General features: G+C 47.6%; 1 protein-coding gene across 1 annotated transcript; it reads right to left on the bottom strand.

Annotated features, from left to right (window-relative positions):
• Positions 1-20567: 20567 nt before the first annotated feature.
• LOC123107090 (uncharacterized) lies at positions 20568-21768 on the bottom strand. The gene has a single exon (XM_044529093.1). The coding sequence runs from the start codon at positions 21734-21736 to the stop codon at positions 20708-20710; it is 1029 nt and encodes a 342-aa protein (XP_044385028.1). The 5' UTR covers positions 21737-21768; the 3' UTR covers positions 20568-20707.
• Positions 21769-22196: the final 428 nt, after the last annotated feature.

Below are 22196 nucleotides of genomic sequence, written 5' to 3'. Positions count from 1 at the left end.
TCCAGTCGAGTCCATCCTCCCGCATGCCTCATTTGAACATTCCGCCGAGTATCATTCGCATGTACCCACCCTAGTCCTCTTTCAATAGATCTCCGGACCCCGAGATGAAATCGAGAGGGAACGAGTGGGGGCACGTGATACCTAAGGCGGATTCAAAATTTTGAACCGGTGATCATAGCATCCGCAAATCATATATAAAGGGTATTCAATGTTCGTTTCATTTTTGAACGTACAATATACTCCCTCCTATCCTTTCTAGTTTACATATAAGTTTTATGTGTAGTCAAAGTATCTCTACTTTGATCAAAAAGGTATCAACATTCAACAACGCCCAATCAATATTGTTAGATTCGTACGTACTCCTAGATTTGTACTCGAGATGGTTTCCAATTTGACTATTGACAAGATTAATAGTACATGAGATGTATAATGTGAAAATTATATCATTGGAAACTCCTTTCACATACGAATTTGACCGTATGCTTTGTGTAAGTTGCATGTCATATATTATTACTCTAACATTTGGTCAAAGTTAGCCTCGAAAAACGCATTAGACCCTGTATGCTTTGTGTAAGTTGCATGTCATATATTATTACTCTAACATTTGTGTAAGTTGCATGTCATATATTATTACTCTAACATTTGGTCAAAGTAGTATAGTGGAAGTGGATCCTCTGACGTAGGTATCCCTGCCTTACCCTCCCTTTCGGTCACTTACTGGCGGACCCCATGCTTGCTAGGCCCCGCATGTCAGTTACTCAATGGGTTCGGCCACGTCAGGGGATCCTCATCCGTAGTATACTCCCTCTGTTTTTATTTACTCCGCATAAAACGGAGGGAGTGGTGGTATAATAAATGACGCGGGCGGGGGAGGGGGAGGGACGTCGGTTTGCTCTCAACTGCGGTCCCACAAGCGAGCGAAAACGCAAGACGAAGCGTGTTCCATTCAGTGAGCGACGTGGAGGGTCCAGCGTGCCGGGCTGCAACGCGAACGCGACAAGAGCGATGTACAGTCAAAACCGATTGACCGGTCGTCACCGGAACCACTATTCACACCAGAACCTTCGCTGCTCGGCCTACGCCAGCCACTACCCTAAAACCACACCAAATCTCCAGCCCATTCCCCCACCTTTCGATCCCCTAGCCCGCATCAAGCGTCCCCTAGTTCGCCGGAAAGCCATGGTGCGCCGCAAGATCACTTACTACAAGATGCTGACGCTGGAGTGCTACGCAGAAATCACGGCGGCGGTCGGCGCCACAGACCTTTGTTCCCAAGCTCGTTTTGCAGCGGGCCAATCCCGAGTTCTCTGGAGCCAAGCTACGAGGAGGAGGAAGCCGATCCAATGTTCACGGCGGAGGTCGCGGCGCAGAAGGACCCCGATGGGTATGAGACGATGGACGTCGACTTCGTGCCGGCGTCCCAGTCCCCCATGGTGCAGGCGGACCAGCGGTTCAACATGGCGATACTAAAGGAGGACCGGGAGGCAGAGGCTCAACTCGACGCGGAGCACGCGCATGCCGCTGCCATCGAGGCTCTCCTGCAGGCGGAACCGGATGTCGTGGATGTGAACCAGGCGGCAGAGGCTCAACTTGAGGCGGAGCGCGCGGATGCCGCTGCCATCGAGGCCCTCCTGCAGGCGGAACCGAACGTCCTGGACTTGAACCGGGCGGCAGAGGCTCGACTCGACGCAGAGCGCGCGGATGCCACTCTCATCGACGCCCTCCTGCAGGCGGAACCGCACGTCCTGGACTTGAACCGGGCGGCGGAGGCTCGACTCGACGCGGAGCGTGCGGATGCCGCTGCCATCGAGGCCCTCCTGCAGGCGGAACCGGACGTCCTCGACTTGAACCGGGTTGTGCTCTCGTCCGTGCAGAGCACCCGCACGCTCCGCTTGAACGAGTAGCTGGAGGCCGAGGACAATCATGGTGCGGAGACACACGTGGGCAACGACGGCTGGTTCGCGCCAGCAGCCAAAGATGACGAGGCCGTCTCTTTCCGCGAGCAGTGATAGTTTTTCTTTATGTTGTTGTTTTCATGGATCTTTTGCTGTGTAAAAACATATATTTGTTATGAAAGTTGCCTGACTTGGGCCAGTCTACCATTTCAGGCGGTTGGATGAATATCCTACGTATCCTAACCCTCCTTTCCTTCTTCCTCACCTCTTCTTCTTCCCCAACAGACCACCTCATGGGCCGTACGTATACTCCCCAACATGCGGTTGGATAAACATACTCTATGAACAAAAATTATGTGTCAGCGATAGGATGGCTGAGTTTGGTTTGTTCACATGCGATAGCACGTGTCAGTGAGGGTGTGTTCCCTTGGTTGGGTTTGCGGCATGCAGGAGCGACTGTGCGAGGGTGCGGTGCGACCGCGGCGTGCAGGAGCGACCGTGTGAGGGTGCGGTGCGACCGTGACAGCCATGCGCAAGTGTACCTCCTTCTCATTTTGAAAACTTTAGGCAAGCTTGGCAAATATGTGTGGCGAAGTTTGGCAATGCAAGGCCTAGACCCAAACAGGATAAGTACGTACGTACTAGGAGTACTAGTGTTGAAAAAGAAAGGTGGGGTTTTCCTTCGCGGGATTTAATTGATACAAATCCTCGTTTCACATGTCAATTAATGCGTATTTTTTTCTCCAAAGACCAAAGAGCTAACCATCTCACTCCTCATCGCTTGATTAATGCAGCGTCATGCAAACCAACCTTCTCACTTCCGCATGCATGCAGGGGATATTAATGTCCTTGGTTGCTAACCCCATCAATTTTGCCTCGATTAGTGTTAGTGGCCCTTTGCAAATTTTAATTTTGATATACTGGCCTTGTGTCCAAAAAAATGGAGGTAGTAACTATATTTGACTTCCTTCCCCATTGTGGTGACGTAGACGATATCTTTTTTTTGTGGTTTGGCGAAGTGCGTTCGACGGAGAACACCACTGAGGGAGACCACGGTAAGTCGTTCGCAAGTGCCGCCTGCAAGCCGAGACAAGCGCCTTATTTGCATCTAGGAAGTCCTTTACTAGTACTACTAGGAGTACTAATGCGGTGAGATGGCTTCTCGAAGAAGACGATGGAGAAGCGGAGTCAGCGAAGAGTGAAATGATGGTTGCTTCGTCCGTGCTTTTGTGATTTGACGCCTCACTGCTTTGTGATTTGCGATAGAAGGGACAGGGGAGTAGACTCTATGATCTGTATTATACTACATGCGTCCAAGCATGGGAGAAAGAGGAGAGATGTTGCATTTTTCTATTCCTTCAATCAATCAATCAGGGAGCTTCGGTTCCATCTTTTTGGCTTTGGCAACACCGTCCACAATGGTTCCCACGATGCCAAAAGCTATTTTCACATTTGGCTACACATTGTGGATGCCCTTAACCGTACCACTTTGTTTTGCTCCTGTGTGCTATCTATACAAATCTCAATTATATTGATCTAAAAAATTATAGAATCGAGATTAGTAAAAAGGAGGTGATTTTGCCGCGCGGATGGCGGGGGAGGTTTCTTATTTGAGCAATGCTACATCCACGTAATGGTTTACGTAAAGTTATGAACTGATGTGATGTGGGACTATTTGATTGGATTAAAGGAGAGGATTAGGCCCACCCCACCTGAAAATCAGGGGGGCATATATAGATTAGATGGAAAGTATACGTAGCAGCTACGTAGCCCTTTGTAAGTCTAGGATTAGGCTTCTTATTTTCGGAGGACGTTGTCCTGGCGGTTTGCTAACATGCGGTCCCACGTGTCAGTGCTTTACCAAGCCGATCCGTGTCCCACATTAGGCAGAACAACGGCAACACGTGGTTAAGTTGAAGAAGATGAGGGAGAAGTGGATTCAGAAACGAGTGAAATGATGGTTGCTTCGTCCCTCCAACTTAACTGCGGGAAAGGTGCAGCTTTGTGATTTGACGCCTCATTGCTCATTACTACGCCGGCGCCATGACTGGGGTGCTTCACCCCGGCTGCTCTGCACTGTATTCCGGTATGGCACGTGGACCCGGTAGCTTGATGTCCCACATGTCGGTGAAAGGGACTAGAAGATTTATGAAAGCGAGCGCTCCACTCTTATGACGGAGGAGTAGACGACACGACGGCCCAGTGAACTATCAGTTGTACTGTATAGTACTATAGTTTTGCTGTTTCGCACGATCCATCGATACAAAACCGATTGAACGGGAAAGGGCGGGATTTTTCCACGCGGTAGATGATACTGGCCATACATTTCAAAGGCAATTTTAATGTATGCAAACTGAATAATTATAAGTAACAATATGATATCTAGTAAAACTAAAAACACATATGATTTATTCTGTTAGAGTGTAGTAGTAGTGCTGTATTGCATAGTTGTTAGATGTAACATGCGAGAACGTGTAGAGATGTAGTTTTGGAGGGCCTACAGAGAGAAAAGCGTAATACGGTCATCGAACTTCAGAATAAGCTGATTACGGTCACTATATACGTTTTGCGGTGATTATACGGTCACTTGCTCACAGTTCAGCATCGGATTGCACTCTGTTGACCGGCCAAGTAGTCTGCGTGGCGCCATGTTGACTAGTTAAATTGACCACGTTCCTTGTGGGTCCCACCTGTCAGTTCGCATAGGCAAACAGTCAGATAAACACAAATTTACGCAGGCGCGACAAGGCTCCAACCTGTGCGCGGGAATCACCTAGTTGTGTATGTGTCTGTCAGGGCCTGATGTGTGCGCATGCACGTGTAGGTTGAGCACTTGAGCGTGAGAGTGTGTGTTGGTCGTGTGGTGTACTGGTGTGTGCATGCATGCGTGCGTGTGTGCGTGTGAGTGTTGCGTGCGTGCGTGTGAGTGTTGCGTGCGTGCGTGGCTGCGTGTGTACTTGTGAGTGTTGTGTGCGTGCGTGGGTGCATGTGTTTGTGTGAGTGTTGCGTGGATGCAGTTCGTGTGCATGCGTGTGTGTGTGTATAATCACCACACCAGCTCATGTGTGTTAAAACAGACGGCTCAGCATACCAATACAAGGCCACCTTGTCCGTTGTGCCCGCGGTCATGACTTCGAACCACCGTCCAAATTTTTTTTTTGTCGTTTGTTTTCATTCTTACTAGCAAGATGCCCATGTGTTGCACGTAACATCAAGATGCATTTGTATGACTTGTTTATCTTACGAGAGAAAGGATGAACGAGGGAAGGCCTTATTTGCAAATGTGGAGAGGTGTGTGGGTACCTTTTTGCAAAATTGCCATAGTTTCTTTCCTATCCGTCAGATATAAATCGGACGTCCTATATTGTAGGATGGCAGGCACACCATCATCACTAACTCTGTTTTTTATAAGAGTGTATTTTATGTATTTTATAAGAGTGTATATGTAGAGTAGATACAAGTCGACAGGTGGGCACGATGGTAGTGAGATAATGTGATGCAACACTAGAGGTGCCACGTGGAGCGTTTAACTGGTCAACTAGTCATGTCATGAGCAAATACAGAGTTGTACGGTGAGCCCGTGACCGTATCGTTCTTTCGCTTCAAATATAATGATTGTCATTGCATATATCGCGAGAAAAAGATGAAACATGCGTGAATTTTCTGGGGTCTTACTTTTAGAGGACCTGGAGATAGTTTTGTGTGCATACGTGAAAGGGGCGTACAGGGGGGGTATGCGATGGAGAGAGAGATGCTCTTCATTTCTCTTTATTATGACTAACTTTGTATATAGTATAAAAATATACAAATTCACAGTGCGGAATAAATATCATTGTGGGCACCATGCAATGCAAATTAGCGTTCGTACTCCTCCATATAACTTTGTAATGTTGTATATATGTAGAAACTCTAAAATGATTTTTTGGCCACACTTTATTCAAAAGGAATGTTGTATGCGAAATAAACGTGAAGAGAGGGCTTTTTAGATCAATGGGGTATGTGATGTAACATGTGTGAATGTGTAGTTGATGCATTTGGCGGGGCCTAGAGAGGTATGTGTGTGTATTACGTATTCGAGAGAGGCATGGATAGAGGGGCCGACGGGGGGCGTGGGAGAGATAGCACGAGAAATGAGAGTGGTCTAGAGAGAAAGAGAGAGACGAATATGATGTCACGACAAGAGATTTCATTCCCTTGAGTGTGTATATGCAAGGGGGACGGAATAGAGGCACCAGGAGAAATTTTCTGTGTGTGTGGTGTTTGTGTTGGTATGTGTGGGTGTGAGAAGATAATGAGACGTGAGGGCAGAGGGTGTGTCACCGCGTGAGGTCCGGTGGGTCGAGGTGAGGCCCTTCATTCGGTTCCGTCCTGCGCCACATTGGTCGGCCCGTGACGTATTTAGAAAGACCCATGGATGACTAGTCGTACAAGACAAAGATAGCAGAATTGTGAAGGACTCTGTGTTCACTGACAAAGCCGGCTAGGATTTGTAACCCTAGGTTCTCGGACTAAGGTAACCCCTTTATCTCTGATATTACTATTCATCCAACCTAACTTTAAGGGGCATCCTACAGAATGCTCTGCTAGAATCATACTCGTCGATTAGGAAGAGAGGTGTGAGACAATGCGTGAGAGACAGGCGTAAAGATAATGTGCGTACATGAGACACGTAGGCAGGTCCATGTATATAGAAAGGGTCGATGAGGATTGTGTGGGTGTATGTTTGCGAGAGGAAGAGTGCTTGTGATAAACGTTAGTGAAAACAGTTGTAAATGGTTACGAGAGGAAGGGAGGATTATATCTAGAGCATGTGTGCCATAAAGACACCTCGGGAGAGAGTGTGTGAGCATGTGTGAGAGACCATCGATGGAGAGTGAAACTACACGTAAAAGACTGCTCTACACATTGATTAAAGATATAAATTGTATTCAAATATTAGGATGGGATCATGATATTTGCAATTCACGTAAGGAGCGGTCATTGATCCATCAGACATCTAGATTCTATCGAATTTGAGCATGTCTATGTTATTATTCGACACAATTGATCCACATAGTTAGTATTTTGAACTCCAGACAATGCACCGCTTTAGCAATCGAATATAAACGTGAGTATAGTTCATGTTGTGTGTGTAAAGCACATTATACATACGAAAGTTACACAATGGACATTATAAATAGCTACTACCTATGAACTAGCATACATTTGAATTCAACTTAAGGTGGTTTAAAAAATCGAATTCAACAGAAGTCCATTCAATTATTTGAATTTGATATCATGGCATTTGTAAACCATACCTAAATTATGGGGGCACCAATCTTTGATCTGATTTTGTACATAATAGCATATGTAGTCGTGTACAAAATAGATTCAAATTTAGCTCCTCCATTCCAAAATAATCGTAGTTATAGGATTTTCAAGTGTCAAAATTTCAAAAAGAAGCGGATAATTTAGTGAGGTTTTCAAACATACAAGGTCAAATATAACGTTGTATATTTAGGTTAATCCTCATAGTTCAAGAGTACTATAAACGTGAATGCTTGTGTTTCAAAATTTCGAACGAAGCGCCAAAAGAGCCTCTGCTCACCCGAAACCGCGTGAGACCAATGTTTGGTAGTACAAGGAAATTACTTTTCTAATAACTCCGACCCGAGAAACCTACCGGCCCGACGTCCAAAGGTCTAAACCGGGGTAGGTTTGTAGCTTCATCTAGACGCCACGCAACCGCATCCGAAAAACATTCATACACAATGGACGCGTAAGCACAGAAATCGCTCCCGCCCACTATTTGGGACACCTGGGATTACAATCCTACCCCCGACCCGCAGTAGGTCCGAAATTTAAGAGTGGGGCAAAGTTTGTACTTTCCCCAAATTTCAAACAAGCGCGTCCCATCTTCTGTTCAAAAAAGCCAAAAACAAGTGCGTCCCAGACCGAAACATGGTTCCCCCCACCCGTCCGATTCCCCATTCGTACTCCGTGGGCGCCAAAACTACCTCTCCACCAGTCGCGAAACCCCGGCGTCCTCCGTCCGCCACCCCATCCCACCCATCAACCGCCGCCCTCCTCCATCACGCCGGAGCTGATACCCCGACGTCGTCGTCCACCACAACCTCAACCGCAACACCATCCACGGCTAGTAGTTGAAGCCGAGGCCGAGCCGTCCGTACCCGAGCCAGTTCAACCACGCCGTCCTGCGCCTCACCGCTGCCGCTCCAACTTCGCCACCCTCCACCGCACCGGAGTTGTTCCTACTACGCCGTTCTTCGCCGCCTCGGATCTGCTTCCCCTCCGCCAACATACGGCCACGGCAACACAGTCAACAATTTGGCCATGGGTTCGTCCAAGCCTGCACCCTCCAGAACATCGGTTTCCCCGGTAAAAAGAAGAAAATAGGCGCGACATGTGGAGAGAACATCGGTTTCCCCGGTAAAAAGAAGAAAATCGACGCGACATGTGGAGGTGACCACACCGGCAACCGAAAAAGGTACTCCTCTTCCCTTATTCATACAAATATTACGTCTCTGCTTGCACGGTATTCATCCCATAGAAGACACTAGTTGACCACTTCTTCTTGATACTAGATGTTCCTAGTAACTCGCGATGCACAAGGTTTCTCCTCATATACTATTTCACCTTAGATAGAGGTCCGTCGCCCTCCTGAATTTCAATTTCTGGCCAGTTGATTCCCAATTAACGGAAGCATTACTTGGAGTAACAGGCGCTAGTACGCCTATTACGCCGGGGAAGCAGCGCCTTGGTGTTTATCTTAGGGGCGTGTGCGGCCTAGAGCTACTGGCGCCCGATCTGGAGGTCGGCCGGGATTAAAAGGATGGCCTGGGGGCGCTGCCAAGCACGGCGGTGGTGTGAGGTCGATGGGAGGGCGGGGCGGCGGAGGCAGGGGTCTGGGCCGGTGGTCACTGGCGGTTCAAGAAAGATCGTCAACAGTGACTGGCGGGAGGTAGACGAAGGCCATCTGCCCATTCCTTATAGATCGGACGGTTCATTAAAAAAATCGACTGGCCTATTTATTTTTAGTCGACTGTTATCTTAGATATGACCACATGTGGTGGTGTGCTGGAGGAGTACCTGCATTTCCTGTGCTCATTTATTACAAAATCATACGGAGTATAATCTAATTTTGTTTGCCATGCAATGTTGTAGAGCTATCATATGTCTCCTATCATTTATTGTTCAGCCACCTGCTATCTGCTACTTTTACAGTGCACTAGTTCTGCACACACTTCACCCTTACTCTCATTGTTGTGTTTTTATGTAAGGGTATTTCAGACTCTGCTGCCATAAGAGAAGCCAAAAAGAAAAGAGAGAAGTCGCTCCAGCTTGGTGTGCGGCTCGGCAAGACATGTTTCAAGGCTTTAAAGGGTGTAGTGTCAGCAGATGGAGACGGGGAACGTAGCTCTGGAGTTGATGACCTCGCTCGCAATGAACCGCCATCCCAGGTGCTTGCTTTAACTTCGCGGTGTCATATGTGGTTGCATGTTCCATATGGTGTCTAGCTTGTATTCGAAAGGCCGAAGTCGGTAAGATAAGGAAAGATATTTTTTTACATGAACCACCATCCCGTGAGCACCAGAAGACAAATAGCCAGTCAGGGCACTGGCCGAGCCAGTGACAAGCCCAGCAAAGATAGGCATCACCTGGAAGCCAACTAAAAAGCTGTGATGGTGGCGAAGCAGCCCGCCTCCCACCAGGCTCTCAGGTCCAAGATGATCATGCTCACCACTCCAGCTGGATGTCTAGCTTGTATTGCTTCCAATTTGATTAAATTGCATCTGCTTAGCTTACACATTATACCTTTGAATATAACATACCTTTCTGTTTTTGATACATACTAGTACATCTGTGTATTAACCATGTTCTTACATCAAACTAATGTTCTTGTGTATCCCTCATCAATCACTTATGACGAGGCAGGCAGGCAAGGGGACTACTCCTCATTTAAAGAATGCAGCGTCAGCCTCCCGACATGATTCTGAAGAAACAGAATGCTAGATGAAGATAGTGAACGTAGCTCTGTAGTTGATTACAGCATTTCTCCTACACTAGCATCGCAGGTGCTTGCTCTAACTTGGCAGCGTGATATGTGGTTGCATGTTGCATATGGTGTCTAGATTGTAATTCTTCCAATCTGGTTAAACTGCATGTGCTAGTCTGCTTAGCTTATACATTATACCTGTTAATGTGACATGCCTTCCTGTATTTAGTACATAGTACATCTGTCTATTAAGCATGTCCTTACATAAAACTATTGTTTTTTTTGTATCCCGCATCAATCGATATGACGAGACACCTTTAGTATATGCAGTGCGATATTAGTTGCATCTTTCATATGATTTATAGCATGCGTTGCTTTTAATTTATTGAAATTTCATTTATGATGGGACGCTTTTAACTTGGCAGAATCATATTGGTTGCATCTTTCATGTGGTGTCTAGCTTGCATTGCTTCTTATTTGCTAGAATGATTTCTGCTTAGTTTACACAAACAGTTGTGAACATGCCATGTCGTCCTATTTTTCGTACATATTCCATCCTGGTATCATGTGTTTGCCTTACATCAAAGTGGTGATTGTCAGTATCATGCATGAATGACATGGCATTGCATGGCCCTGCTGCAAATTCAAATTGACCTTTAGTTAAGCTTTTTCAAGTCAGTCTATACAAATTTAACTTCACTGCATTATGACTTCATATAGTTAGAGAATATTCTACCATTTTACCCAAAAAATGATAGGCGTCGCAACGCCCGCCAACATGGTAGTTCTTGTGTGTGACCAGGTCCCAATAATGCTCCTATCTGAGAATGATCCAAATGGAGCCCTTATTATGATTGTCACTGGCACACTGTGTTGCTCCCTACCATGGATACCTAAGCATGTATGTTCAGCAGAGATCTTACGAAATTACAGAGTTTGTGGCCTGTTTTGGCTGTTGGTGTGGTTAATACCGACAACCTTTTTGATGAAGAATTTTCATCCTAACTTAAGGAGCATCCAGACAAATTCAGGTTATTACTTATTACTCACAGGAGTATATTTCATAAAAAGGGAAACATCCATGAAACAAACCATTTTAGTCTATTTTAGCATTTTCTATAGTTTATCTTGTCTCCATGTATTTACAGAAAAATCATCTCTCTCTATCATAAAACATTCAAAATAGACGGGCGCGGCAACGCGCGCCATCAGTGATCTAGTCATATACATAAAACCTTGCAAACAAACTATTCCATTGCATATCGAAGGTGAGGGGAACCTATTAACCATCATTCAATACATATATCTTTCCAATCTAACTAAGTTTTTCGTTAGGTTATGATAGTACAATTTGTATGATTTTACTTTTTCACCTATTTCAGATTGATTTTAGTTTTCGTCGTCATTATAATATAGCTAGCGAAACAAGAAGCATAGAGTTTTCACTTTCTCTATCGATTTATGATGAGATGGTAGACCCGAATTGGTACATGAAAGTAATAATATGTGAAAGAACTTACATAGGAGTGGTGGCGACTGGCAGAACCATAACGCCATGACAAGCGTTGAAGGCGGTGAACCGCCTCAACTTGTCGGCGGGGCCGCATGACACCTCCTGAATGCTGCACCGGCACTCGTACAGGTCCCACAATTGCTGCAGGGCCATGCCCCCCCCCCCCCCCCCCCCCACGCCCTACCTTTTATAAAAAACGGGTAGAAATTTTTTGGGTAGTGCTTAGATTAGAGGAAATATAATCTTTGCCCCACTCCCTCCCCCAAACATACATATTTTTGTTCGCCCCCCCCCCCCCCCCCCCCCCGCGCTGCCTATGCCAGATCGACCGACGATGGTGTCTTGTGTACATGGCATTGATCTGTTGTACATGTATTGCTCCCTCAAAACTTGAATGGAAAGATAAAATCATCTCGTCCAATGCATATGGCTCGCGTCAATGAAAAGCAAAGCAACCCCAAGAGCCGACTCAATCGATCTTAACAAATTTTGGCAGCCAAAACGATTCCACCATAGTTACCGGCTGTGTCCGTCCATCCGGAATAGAGCAAGCATTTTCTATTCAAATGTTGGTGCTATCTCTTCCCCAATTTGCGTATATGACAGACTCTATTCAGCTGCCAAAGTTTCTTGGGAGTACGGGTCGATTGTGCAGTGTGCTCTTGTGCCTCGTCTTTTTTAGAGTATGAGAGGATTGATCACATGAAAACATAGTGAGTTAGGCGGTGAAGATGGCGAGCGACAATTTGTGGATCTAGATGTGAGGACATGCATATGTAGAGAATTTCAAGTATCAGGAAACCTTGCAAGCATAACATTTCCTTCATCAATGGAATTAGGGGGAGGGGGTCACAATAGAAGACTTTATTGATGATTACTATAGTGTCGGGGCTTAATGATGCGTCTCAATGCCAAAGAAAACCCATGAATTCTTTTTGCACCTTCCAATCCTTCGAAGGGCTCCTGGGAGGCCAAAGGTACTCGGTCAAATTTCATCGGTACAAGGAGTGTATTGTCAAACCTTAAATAATCAACTGCCAAACAAAAAAGATAAACTAGTTTTTATGCAATGTTCGATTCCACCCTAAATGGTCATTAGAGCTTAAACTTCTACTAAATATTTTTCTTTTTTTATGATAAATGTTAAGTTTATTAGTTTTGTAGTACATGGGTAGCTTAATGGTTTCCTGAAGTAGCTTAAAGATAATTTGGCTAAATACATGATGTAGTTTTTATTTCAAGCAAGAGATTATTCATTATTTTTAATGAGAGTACAAGGTAGATATAACTTTTGTGGTTGTTGTAAAAAAACAGTCAGATTAGCACTACACTAGGCTGCTTGATACGAGTTTTCGAATGGCACTAGCACGCGATGCTGCCACGGCACCACCGGTCCACCACTCGGACCTTGCTAGCCTTCCTTGCCATGGTCTCTCTCGCCAGTTCAAGATCTAGGGAGGACGGATCGATATTCTCGGGAGACCGGAGAGGTAGGGATGTGGTTGACAGACCAACAATTGGACCACCCGCATTGTATGCTGCTGGCTTGCAGGCTAGTGTTCGGAACGATCAGGCTAAGATGATGGATCGAACATATATCTCACGAAGAAAGATGGGCGAGTCTAAGAAAGATGGGAAAGTTGAGGCCTTTGAAAAATTGGGTGGCGATGCTTTTAGACAATGTTATTAACTGATTATGATTTGTGCTTGTTGCAATCAAGCATCCACACATGCAGCACCGACGTGACCACGTCCCTCTTGTAACTGCCTGCGCCACTCTCTCCATCCTGATCGCATGCAGCTAGCTAGTAGGGACTTCGGTTAGTTTGTTAGGCCTCGTACGTTGTGCTCCTGTACTGGTATATAATGTAATCTCTCTGAATGAATACAAGTGTGAAATTGCTCCAGCCTCTGCCTGTCCCACTACATGGTATCCGTTCGTCACACCACCCAGCCTTCTCTCTGTTCCCCTCTCCACAATTCTCACCCTCAACATCCATGGCCAGATCCCCGTCACCCTCCACCTCAATCCTCCAAACTTCAAACTCTGGTGCTCCTTCTTCTATTCTCTCTTCATGTCGTACGGCATCTCCGATCACATCGACGGCAGAGTCATCGCCAAAAGCCATCGTCACGATGTCGCCTGGACCCAAGTCGATTGGTGCATCGTATGTTGGCTGTACACCATGATCTCCGCGGAGCTTCAAGGTATGGTTCCGCAGGACCAACCCTCTGCGTACACTCTCTGGATAGCCATCTGCATCCTTTTTCTGGACAACCGCACCCAGCGCGGCCTCATCGCCCTCGAGGAGTTCCATTCCCTTCGTCAGGAGCATCTCTCCGTCATGGAGTACTTCACCCGCCTGCAAACGCTGGCCGACACGCTCCGCGACTGTGACATGGGTGTCACGGATCGCGGCCTCGTCTCCAACATGTTGCGTGGCCTCTCCAACAAGTTCAGCCACGCCATCTCCACCATGACGTACGACGAGACGAAGCTTCCGACGTTCCTCCAGGCGCGCTCTTATCTTCTCTAGGAGGAGCGGCGCATCGATCGCGCCGCGGCTCACGAGCCGGCCACCGCTCTCCATGCCGCGGCTCGTGCTCCCGCCGCGCCCGTGCCCACCGCGGCGCCCCCACCGGCTCCCGCCCCTCCCGCCCCCGGCTCATCAGCTCATCAGCAGCCTACACGCAGCCGTGTCCCTCAAGGACTTGGAGACGCTCAAATTCTTCCTCGGCATCCAAGTACAGCGCTCTCCTCGTGGGTTTCTTCTGCACCAAGCACAGTGTAAGACGATAAGCGTTCCCTACCCCTCGAGGGGGAGTCGCGGGCTGTATATATTGATGTGCCGAAGCCAAGCCTTGGCGTACAAGGAAGGTTTACAAGAATTTGAGTAGAACAAGTAAAGGAAAGAGTTGGAGGCTGCTACGGAAACTATATTCGCTAACACCCTCCCTTAATCTTAACTACCCTAGATTAAGATTACTCTTGAACTCCTCAAACGATCTTGCTGGTAAAGCCTTTGTAAAGCCGTCCGCCACTTGATCCTTAGAGGGAATAAACCGTATCTCAAGTTTCTTTGCTGCAACCCTCTCTCGCACAAAGTAAAAATCAATTTCTATGTGCTTTGTTCTTGCATGAAACACAGGGTTTGCAGACAAGTATGTTGCTCCCAAGTTATCACACCATAAACATGAGATACGATTTTTCTTGATCCCCAATTCCTCAAGAAGTGGTTCAACCCAAATGATTTCAGCAGTTGCATTCGCCAAGGACTTGTATTCAGCTTCTGTGCTTGATCGTGACACAGTTGCTTGCTTTCTAGCACTCCAAGAAATAAGATTGGACCCAAAGAACACTGCAAAACCTCCAGTTGATCTTCTATCATCACTGCATCCTGCCCAGTCAGCATCAGAGAATGCACTCACAAGAGAGGAGCCAGAACGTTTGAAGTGAAGTCCTGTTCCCATAGTATGCTTCACATATCTTACAATTCTCTTGACAGCTGACCAATGTGCGGAAGTGGGAGCATGAAGATATTGACAAACTTTATTAACAGCAAATGAGATATCTGGACGCGTGAGAGTTAGATATTGTAATGCTCCCACAATACTTCTGTACCTTGTGCTCTCTTCTTCTTGAAGTGGCTCACCTTCATATGCTGAGAGTTTTTCTGAGGAAGATAAAGGTGTAGGTACTGGCTTGCAATTCTTCATTCCCATGCGAGACAAAAGCTCAATGATATATTTCTCCTGATTTAACACAATACCATCTTGAGTTTTTCTAACTTCAATCCCAAGGAAGAAATGCAAGTCACCCAGGTCTTTCAAGGCAAACTCTGAGCTCAAGTCATGCAGAAGTGCATTAGTAGCATTTTGTGAAGAACTTGCAACTATGATATCATCAACATATATAAGCACAAAAATGACTACTCCAGCCTTGTTATAAATAAACAAAGACATATCAGCTTTAGAGGCAATGAAACCAAGATATTTCAACTGTAAGCTTAATCTGGAGTACCATGCTCTGGGTGCTTGTTTTAGACCATAGAGTGCTTTGTCAAGCTTGCAAACATAATGTGGTGATTCCTTATCCTCATATCCAGGTGGTTGTCTCATGAACACTTCCTCTTCCAGAACACCATGCAAAAACGCGTTCTGTACATCTAGCTGTCTTAGGCTCCAACCCTTGGATACAGCAATGGCTAGCACAAGTCTGATAGTTGCAGCTTTCACAACAGGACTAAAGGTGTCCTCGTAATCAATACCATAACGTTGCTTAAAGCCCTTTGCAACTAGACGTGCTTTATACCTGTCAATGGAGCCATCTGCCTTCTTTTTGATTCTGTACACCCATTTGCAATCGATAATATTTTTGCCTTTTTGGTTTGGTACAAGATGCCAGGTTTTGTTCCTCATAAGTGCAGAATATTCCTCATCCATTGCCTTCTTCCACTTAGGATCGTCAAGTGCACTACTCAACGTTGTTGGCTCTCCTGAAATACACAACATTCCATATGGTATAGTTCCATCTTTTCTTATTTTAGGATTCCGTATACCTTTCTGTAGACGTGTCATAACCCGTGAAGAAGCTGCTGGCTGAACCTCAGGAATGCTGGCCACAGAAGATCCTGACGAGCCTGCATGTGCTGACACAGGGGAATCTGCTGCCTCCTACGCAGATGATCCTGCAGCCGAAGGTGTGGCCACCTCCCCAGAGCGCACACAAGGGCCAACCGCCCGGTCCGGCACAGCCGATCCGCAGCCCGACCGCGGTTGCAGGCGCACGCGGGGCGAGGGGGATCCGGCCCTGCTGCTGGTCCTGCCTGTTGCCGAGGTGGCGGCGCGGGAGTGGCCCTCCCTGGATTCGTTGCCGCAGCTGACAGAGGCGCGATCCGAGGCGGATCTGCTCGCGCGATTCGAGGTCTGCCCGCGCACAGGAGTTCCAGGCGCCGCCAGATCACCTTCGTTGTCCGTGCCAGGTTCGTCTTCTTCCTCAGCATGCAATATAGGATCAATTTGAGCTATATTTTTAGGATTTTGATCAATTTGAGCCCTGTTTTCTCCAGAGACCTGCACGGGCAACAGAGAAGAGCAAGTACTAGAAGAAATATCGTCACTTTGATTAGTACAATTGTCGCCCCCATGATCAAAAGACCGAAGATGTGGAGGAAGAAGAAGAATTTCCTTGCGAAGAAGTGCACCGGCATTGGGATGAAGTGATGCAAACGGAAACACGGATTCATCAAAGACAACATCTCGGGATATGTAGACCCTACCACTAGGAACATGAAGACATTTGACCCCTTTATGCATGGGACTATAGCCTAAAAAGACACACTTTTTTGAGCGGAAAGCAAGTTTGCGTGTATTGTAGGGTCTAAGATTGGGCCAACATGCACAACCGAAAACACGAAGAGATGTGTAGTTTGGTGTGACACCAAGGAGTCGTGTAATAGGAGTTTCAAATTTGATAACTTTGCTTGGAAGCAAATTGATAAGATATGTAGCAGTTAAGAATGCTTCATCCCAAAATTTAAGTGGCATGGATGCATTTGCGAGCAATGCAAGCCCCATATCAACTATGTGACGATGCTTTCTTTCAGCAGATCCATTTTGTTGGTGAGCATGAGGACAAGAGACATGATGTGATATGCCAAGTTTTTGGAAGAAAGAGTTCAATTTTTCATACTCACCACCCCAGTCACTTTGCATAGCAATGATTTTAGAGTTCAGTTTGCGTTCAACAAGATTTTGGAAATTGAGAAAGACTTGGAAAACATCAGACCGTTTCTTTAACAAATAAATCCAAGTAAATTTACTATAGTCATCAATAAAGCTTACATAATAAGAAAATCTCCCAACTGAAGTAGGGGCTGGCCCCCATACATCTGAAAATATGAGTTGTAGAGGAGCAGTAGACACACTAGTAGAGATGGAATAAGGTAATTGATGACTTTTTGCTTGTTGACACGGATCACAAACTGACTCAACACTATTCTCATAAGAGAGTTTATTTTTGCTAAGAACGTATTTAACTATGACTGAAGATGGATGACCTAAACGACTATGCCACCTTGATGATGATGGCTTGGTGACAATGTTGGCTTGCTTATTTGACCGTGAAGATGATGATGATGATATAAGTGGATAGAGGCCTCCCACGCACCGTCCTCTAAGAATGATTCTCCTTGTTCTCAAATCCTTAACCAAGAAAAAATAAGGGTAGAATTCTATGAGAACATTGTTATCAAGGGTGAATCGATGAACGGAAACAAGATTTTTTGATGTTTGAGGGACATGCAAGACATCATTCAGGTGCAAATTTTTCATGGGATTTTTAACAATTGAATTACCAATGTGAGTGATATTCATACCAGAACCGCTTGCCGTGCGAATTTGGTAGCCTCCATTGTACTTCTCCCGTGTTGTCAGCTTCTCAAGTTCACCTGTGATGTGATTTGTTGCTACACTGTCGGCGTACCAGTTTGTATCTACGCCATAGGAGACAGCATGCGCCTCCTTCTCTTCCTAATCGTTCTCTTCATAGCGCCACCAGCAAACACGTGCGCCTCCTGGATGGTGCCTATAGCATATCTGACATTCCGGGTAATCGTGCTGCTGTTCACGCACCTGCTGTTGTTGTTGTTGTCGAGGGCGTCCTCTGAATCCGCCGCCTCTGTTTGCAGGAGAGGGCTGGCGGTCACCGCGGTCACCGCGATCACCACGGCCGCGCCCCCTTCCTCCTCGCCCACGGGGTCTGCCGCGGGACTGGCCACGGCCTCTGTAGACTGCGTTGGCCAATGAATGAAATCCTCCTGAAGATGAATCACCCAGCATCTCCATCCTCTGATCAAAAGCAGAAATCTGGGCGAAGAGGTCATCGGCGGTGATAGTGTTCTTGACAGCACCGATCGCTGCAACCACAGAGTCGTAGTCGTGATCAAGTCCCGCCAGGATGTAGTCCACCATCTCCGGGTCAGAGACAGGACGCCCAGCAGCAGCAAGTTCATCCCCAAGGCTCTTCATCTTTGCCATATACGCCGAGCTCGACATGGTGCCCTTCTTGGTGTTGGTGATTGCGATCCTCAGATTGGTGATCCGGGATTGTGATTGCGAGGCGAAGAGATTTGTCACCGTCGTCCAGAGCTCGTAGGTGGAGTCCTTCCCGACGACTTGTGCAAGGATTTCAGGAGACATAGAATTGAGTAGACATGATAGGACCTGTTGATCTTTGGCGATCCAGGGCCCGTAGAGGGGATTCGGCTCTAGGGCCGTGGTTTTATCCGCCTTCGTGATCTCCACCATCCTCGATGGAGCGGCATCGGAGTTGTCCAGGAGCCCAGTAACCTGCGCACCTCGCAGGGCTGGGAGAACCTGAGTCTTCCAGAGGATGAAATTTCCTCTTGCGAGCTTCTCTGACGGCGGCGATCCAAGTTAAGAGCAACGCCGGCTGAGGAAGCCATGGAGACAATGGTATGTGGTTTAGGGTTTTGATTTTTGGCTAGATGTTTTGGGAAGAGGTGGTTCTGATTACCATGTAAGACGATAAGTGTTCCCTACCCCTCGAGGGGGAGTCGCGGGCTGTATATATTGATGTGCCGAAGCCAAGCCTTGGCGTACAAGGAAGGTTTACAAGAGTTTGAGTAGAACAAGTAAAGGAAAGAGTTGGAGGCTGCTACGGAAACTATATTCGCTAACACACAGTACGCCGAAGAGCTGCTTGAGCGTGCTGGCATGACCACATGTCACCCCGCCCCGACGCCCGTTGACACCAAGGCCAAAGTCTCTGCTGCTGCCGGCGAGCCGGCTGACGACGCCGCCTTCTATCGCAGCATCACCGGCGCTCTTCAATACTTAACACTCACGCGCCCGGACCTGACATACGCCGTGCAACAAGTCTGCCTACATATGCACACCCCACATCAACCACACTGGGCCATGGTTAAGCGCATATTGCGCTATGTCTGCGGCACTACCTCCCACGGCATCTTCATTGCTGCCTCCTCGCCAACCGAGCTCGTCGCCTACACCGACGCCGATTGGACCGGCTGCCCGGACACCCGTCGCTCGACCTCGGGATACTGTGTCTTCCTTGGTGACACACTCATTTCTTGGTCAAGCAAGCGGCAGCCTGCGGTCTCTCGGTCGAGTGCCGAAGCTGAATACCGAGCCGTGGCAAATGCGGTTGCTGAATGTTGCTGGGTGCGTCAATTCCTTCACAAGCTACACTCTGATCTGGGCAAGGCCACAGTCATCTTCTGCGACAACGTATCCGCGGAGCTAGATGTGCACTTTGTCCGCGAGAAGGTTGCGCTCGGCCACGTTCGTGTTCATCATGTACCAACCAGCCAGCAGTTCACGGACATTATGAGAAGGGACTCCCTGCTGCAGCGTTTGCCGATTTCTGCTCCAGCCTGTGCGTCGTCGACGCCGCCACCGACACTCAGACTGCGGGGGGGTGTTGGAATCATGCATCCACACATGCAGCACCGACGTGACCACGTCCCTCCTGTAACTGCCTGCGTCACTCTCTCCATCCTGATCGCATGCAGCTAGCTAGTAGGGACTTCGGTTAGTTTGTTAGGCCTCGCACGCTGTGCTCCTGTACTGGTATATAATGTAATCTCTGTGAATGAATACAAGTATGAAATTGCTCCAGCCTCTGCCTGTCCCACTACAGTGCTGCTGCTCAAAATGTTCACACTGCTACATCGAACTTCCATTGTTGCCTTCATGGGCGTTTTAGCGGTCATATATTGTTAGTTTACGTTCTTTTGCTACTGATTTGCTAGATGTTGGCTCTTTTGAACTTGTTAGGCTAGTGGTTAGGTGCCATCACCATCAGGTTTTTGCACCATAGTGCATGCGTGGACGCCATCAATGCACGGTGGGTTTCTTGTTAGTGCTTTAAACCCATTTCTTCCCGTTCTCATTTCCTCGATACCTTTGTATGCTGGGCAGATGTATATCCTTTATGAGGACTAATGGAAATGGCTGGGATTAGGCCTGTTCACAAAAAAAAATGCTTACACTTTTCGATAAACATAATGCTTTAGAGCTAGGTGTTCTTGCAGCAAAGTACATGCACCGATCTCATCAGACAGGATTTTGTTTTTGATTCGTCAACTATTTATTTCACGCTTAGGAATTGTATCACTAATCATTACGTATTCTAATATGAATATATGATAAAAGAATATCAATTACTTAATCTGCTGCACATATGGATGGCTTGTTCATCAACAATGTGCAATCAACAAGACATACACGCACACTGGGATGCAAATTCCGCAGTTCCCGTCACACACACGCACACTCGGTCCTCACGTGCAACGACGCCGTCGGCGGGGCAGGGCATGCCACTTCCATGTTGTCGCCGAACATCTCCTCCCATGTGCACTGGAAGGTGCCGTCATCCTCCTCCGCCGTCTCAACGTCTTGGTGGACGTCGCCATATTCGCCGGCTAAGGACTCCTCCAATGTACAGTCGCTGCCATGCTCGGACGCCTCGGTATTTCCCTGGAGCGTCAGTCCTAATTCTGGAAGCATGTCGGTGAAAAAGCCACTTGGATCCACGCTGCAGTCGTCCGCTACTCCGGGGGGCAACGTCTCGTCTTGGTCGGACATGAACGAACGCTCGAACTCCCGAAGCGTCCCGCCGGCTTCTTCTTCTTCTTCTTGGATGGACATTTCTTGGCGGCGTGGGGTTTTCGGACGTGGAGCCTCCGGATGTTGGACGTCGGCGGCCGCCTTCCTCTTCTTCTTGGAACCGGGGGCATTGATTACGGACGCGTAGGTAATCTCCCTCTTGTGGGGAGAGACGTAGATCTTGCATAGCACCAGTCCGGCCGCACCGTCTTGTTCGTCGTCGTGGTCGAGGCCGTACTCCTTCATGCACCACCCAAGCCTGGTTCTGGCTGCTCCAGGCCTCTTGATCCCAAAGGAAAGTTTGTCAATGAAGCCAACCCGTTTACCTTGAGTGTCTAGCACGGGCTCGCTCTTCTCCGAGTGCCAGTTGTAACCCTCGTCGTCGTCGACGACACGCTGTCGCCTTCCGCTGCAGCCACCTTTGGTCTGGTGACGACGGACCGGTGAGAAGAAGTACCACACGCCTCCTTTGCCGTCGTCCTTGTCGGAGCCAGGCGCGTGGGCACGGTTCTCGATGAGGTCCCCAGGTGGCGCGGAGTAGACGTCGGCTTCGTGGATGAAGCTGCTGAAGCGGCCTAGGTCTGCTCCGGCGATCTTCTGGCGGAGGAACTGGTTGATGAGCTCGTGATCCTGGGGACTGAAGGTGGAGCCGACGAGAAAGAGCTCCTCATGGCCGGCCATTATTCAATCGCCTTCCCTTGATCAGAGCTAGCTAGCGGATGTCTAGCTAAGGAAGGTCCGTAGGTGCGCAACCCTAGCTAGGTAGGTATATATGGGTGGATCGCCACACAGGGCTATGTACGTGCCTTCCTTGATCAATACACTACTAGAGTGCTTCGGACTCAGGAGCGTCTTCAGTTTGTATACGGATTGCTAGCGTACGCATCTAGTGTATATACGGTCCGTAAGCGTCTCGTGACGGTGCAACGTCAGCGTAGAACGACCGCGCGTTCTGGGAGCTGGGATTCAGCTCGTTTGGAAACGCACGCGAGTCTCCATCCATGCACTGCACGATCTCTCTGTCAAGCGAACGCAAACGATCGATCTAATCCAATGGATTTCTCTCTGTCAAACGCACGACTTCGCCACGCAAACATCGATCTTCCTTGATTAATAGTGCTTCCCGTCTTCAGTTCGTATC

Source organism: Triticum aestivum, chromosome 5A (genome assembly GCF_018294505.1).
Source record: "Triticum aestivum cultivar Chinese Spring chromosome 5A, IWGSC CS RefSeq v2.1, whole genome shotgun sequence".
NCBI lineage: Eukaryota > Viridiplantae > Streptophyta > Magnoliopsida > Poales > Poaceae > Triticum > Triticum aestivum.
Note: the sequence above shows the minus strand (reverse complement) of the source record. Positions and strands in the feature narration are given on the sequence as shown.

Excerpts from the sequence above, each read along its gene's own strand:
- LOC123107090 (XM_044529093.1), bottom strand. The coding sequence starts at position 21,736 with ATGGCCGGCCATGAGGAGCTCTTTCTCGTCGGCTCCACCTTCAGTCCC.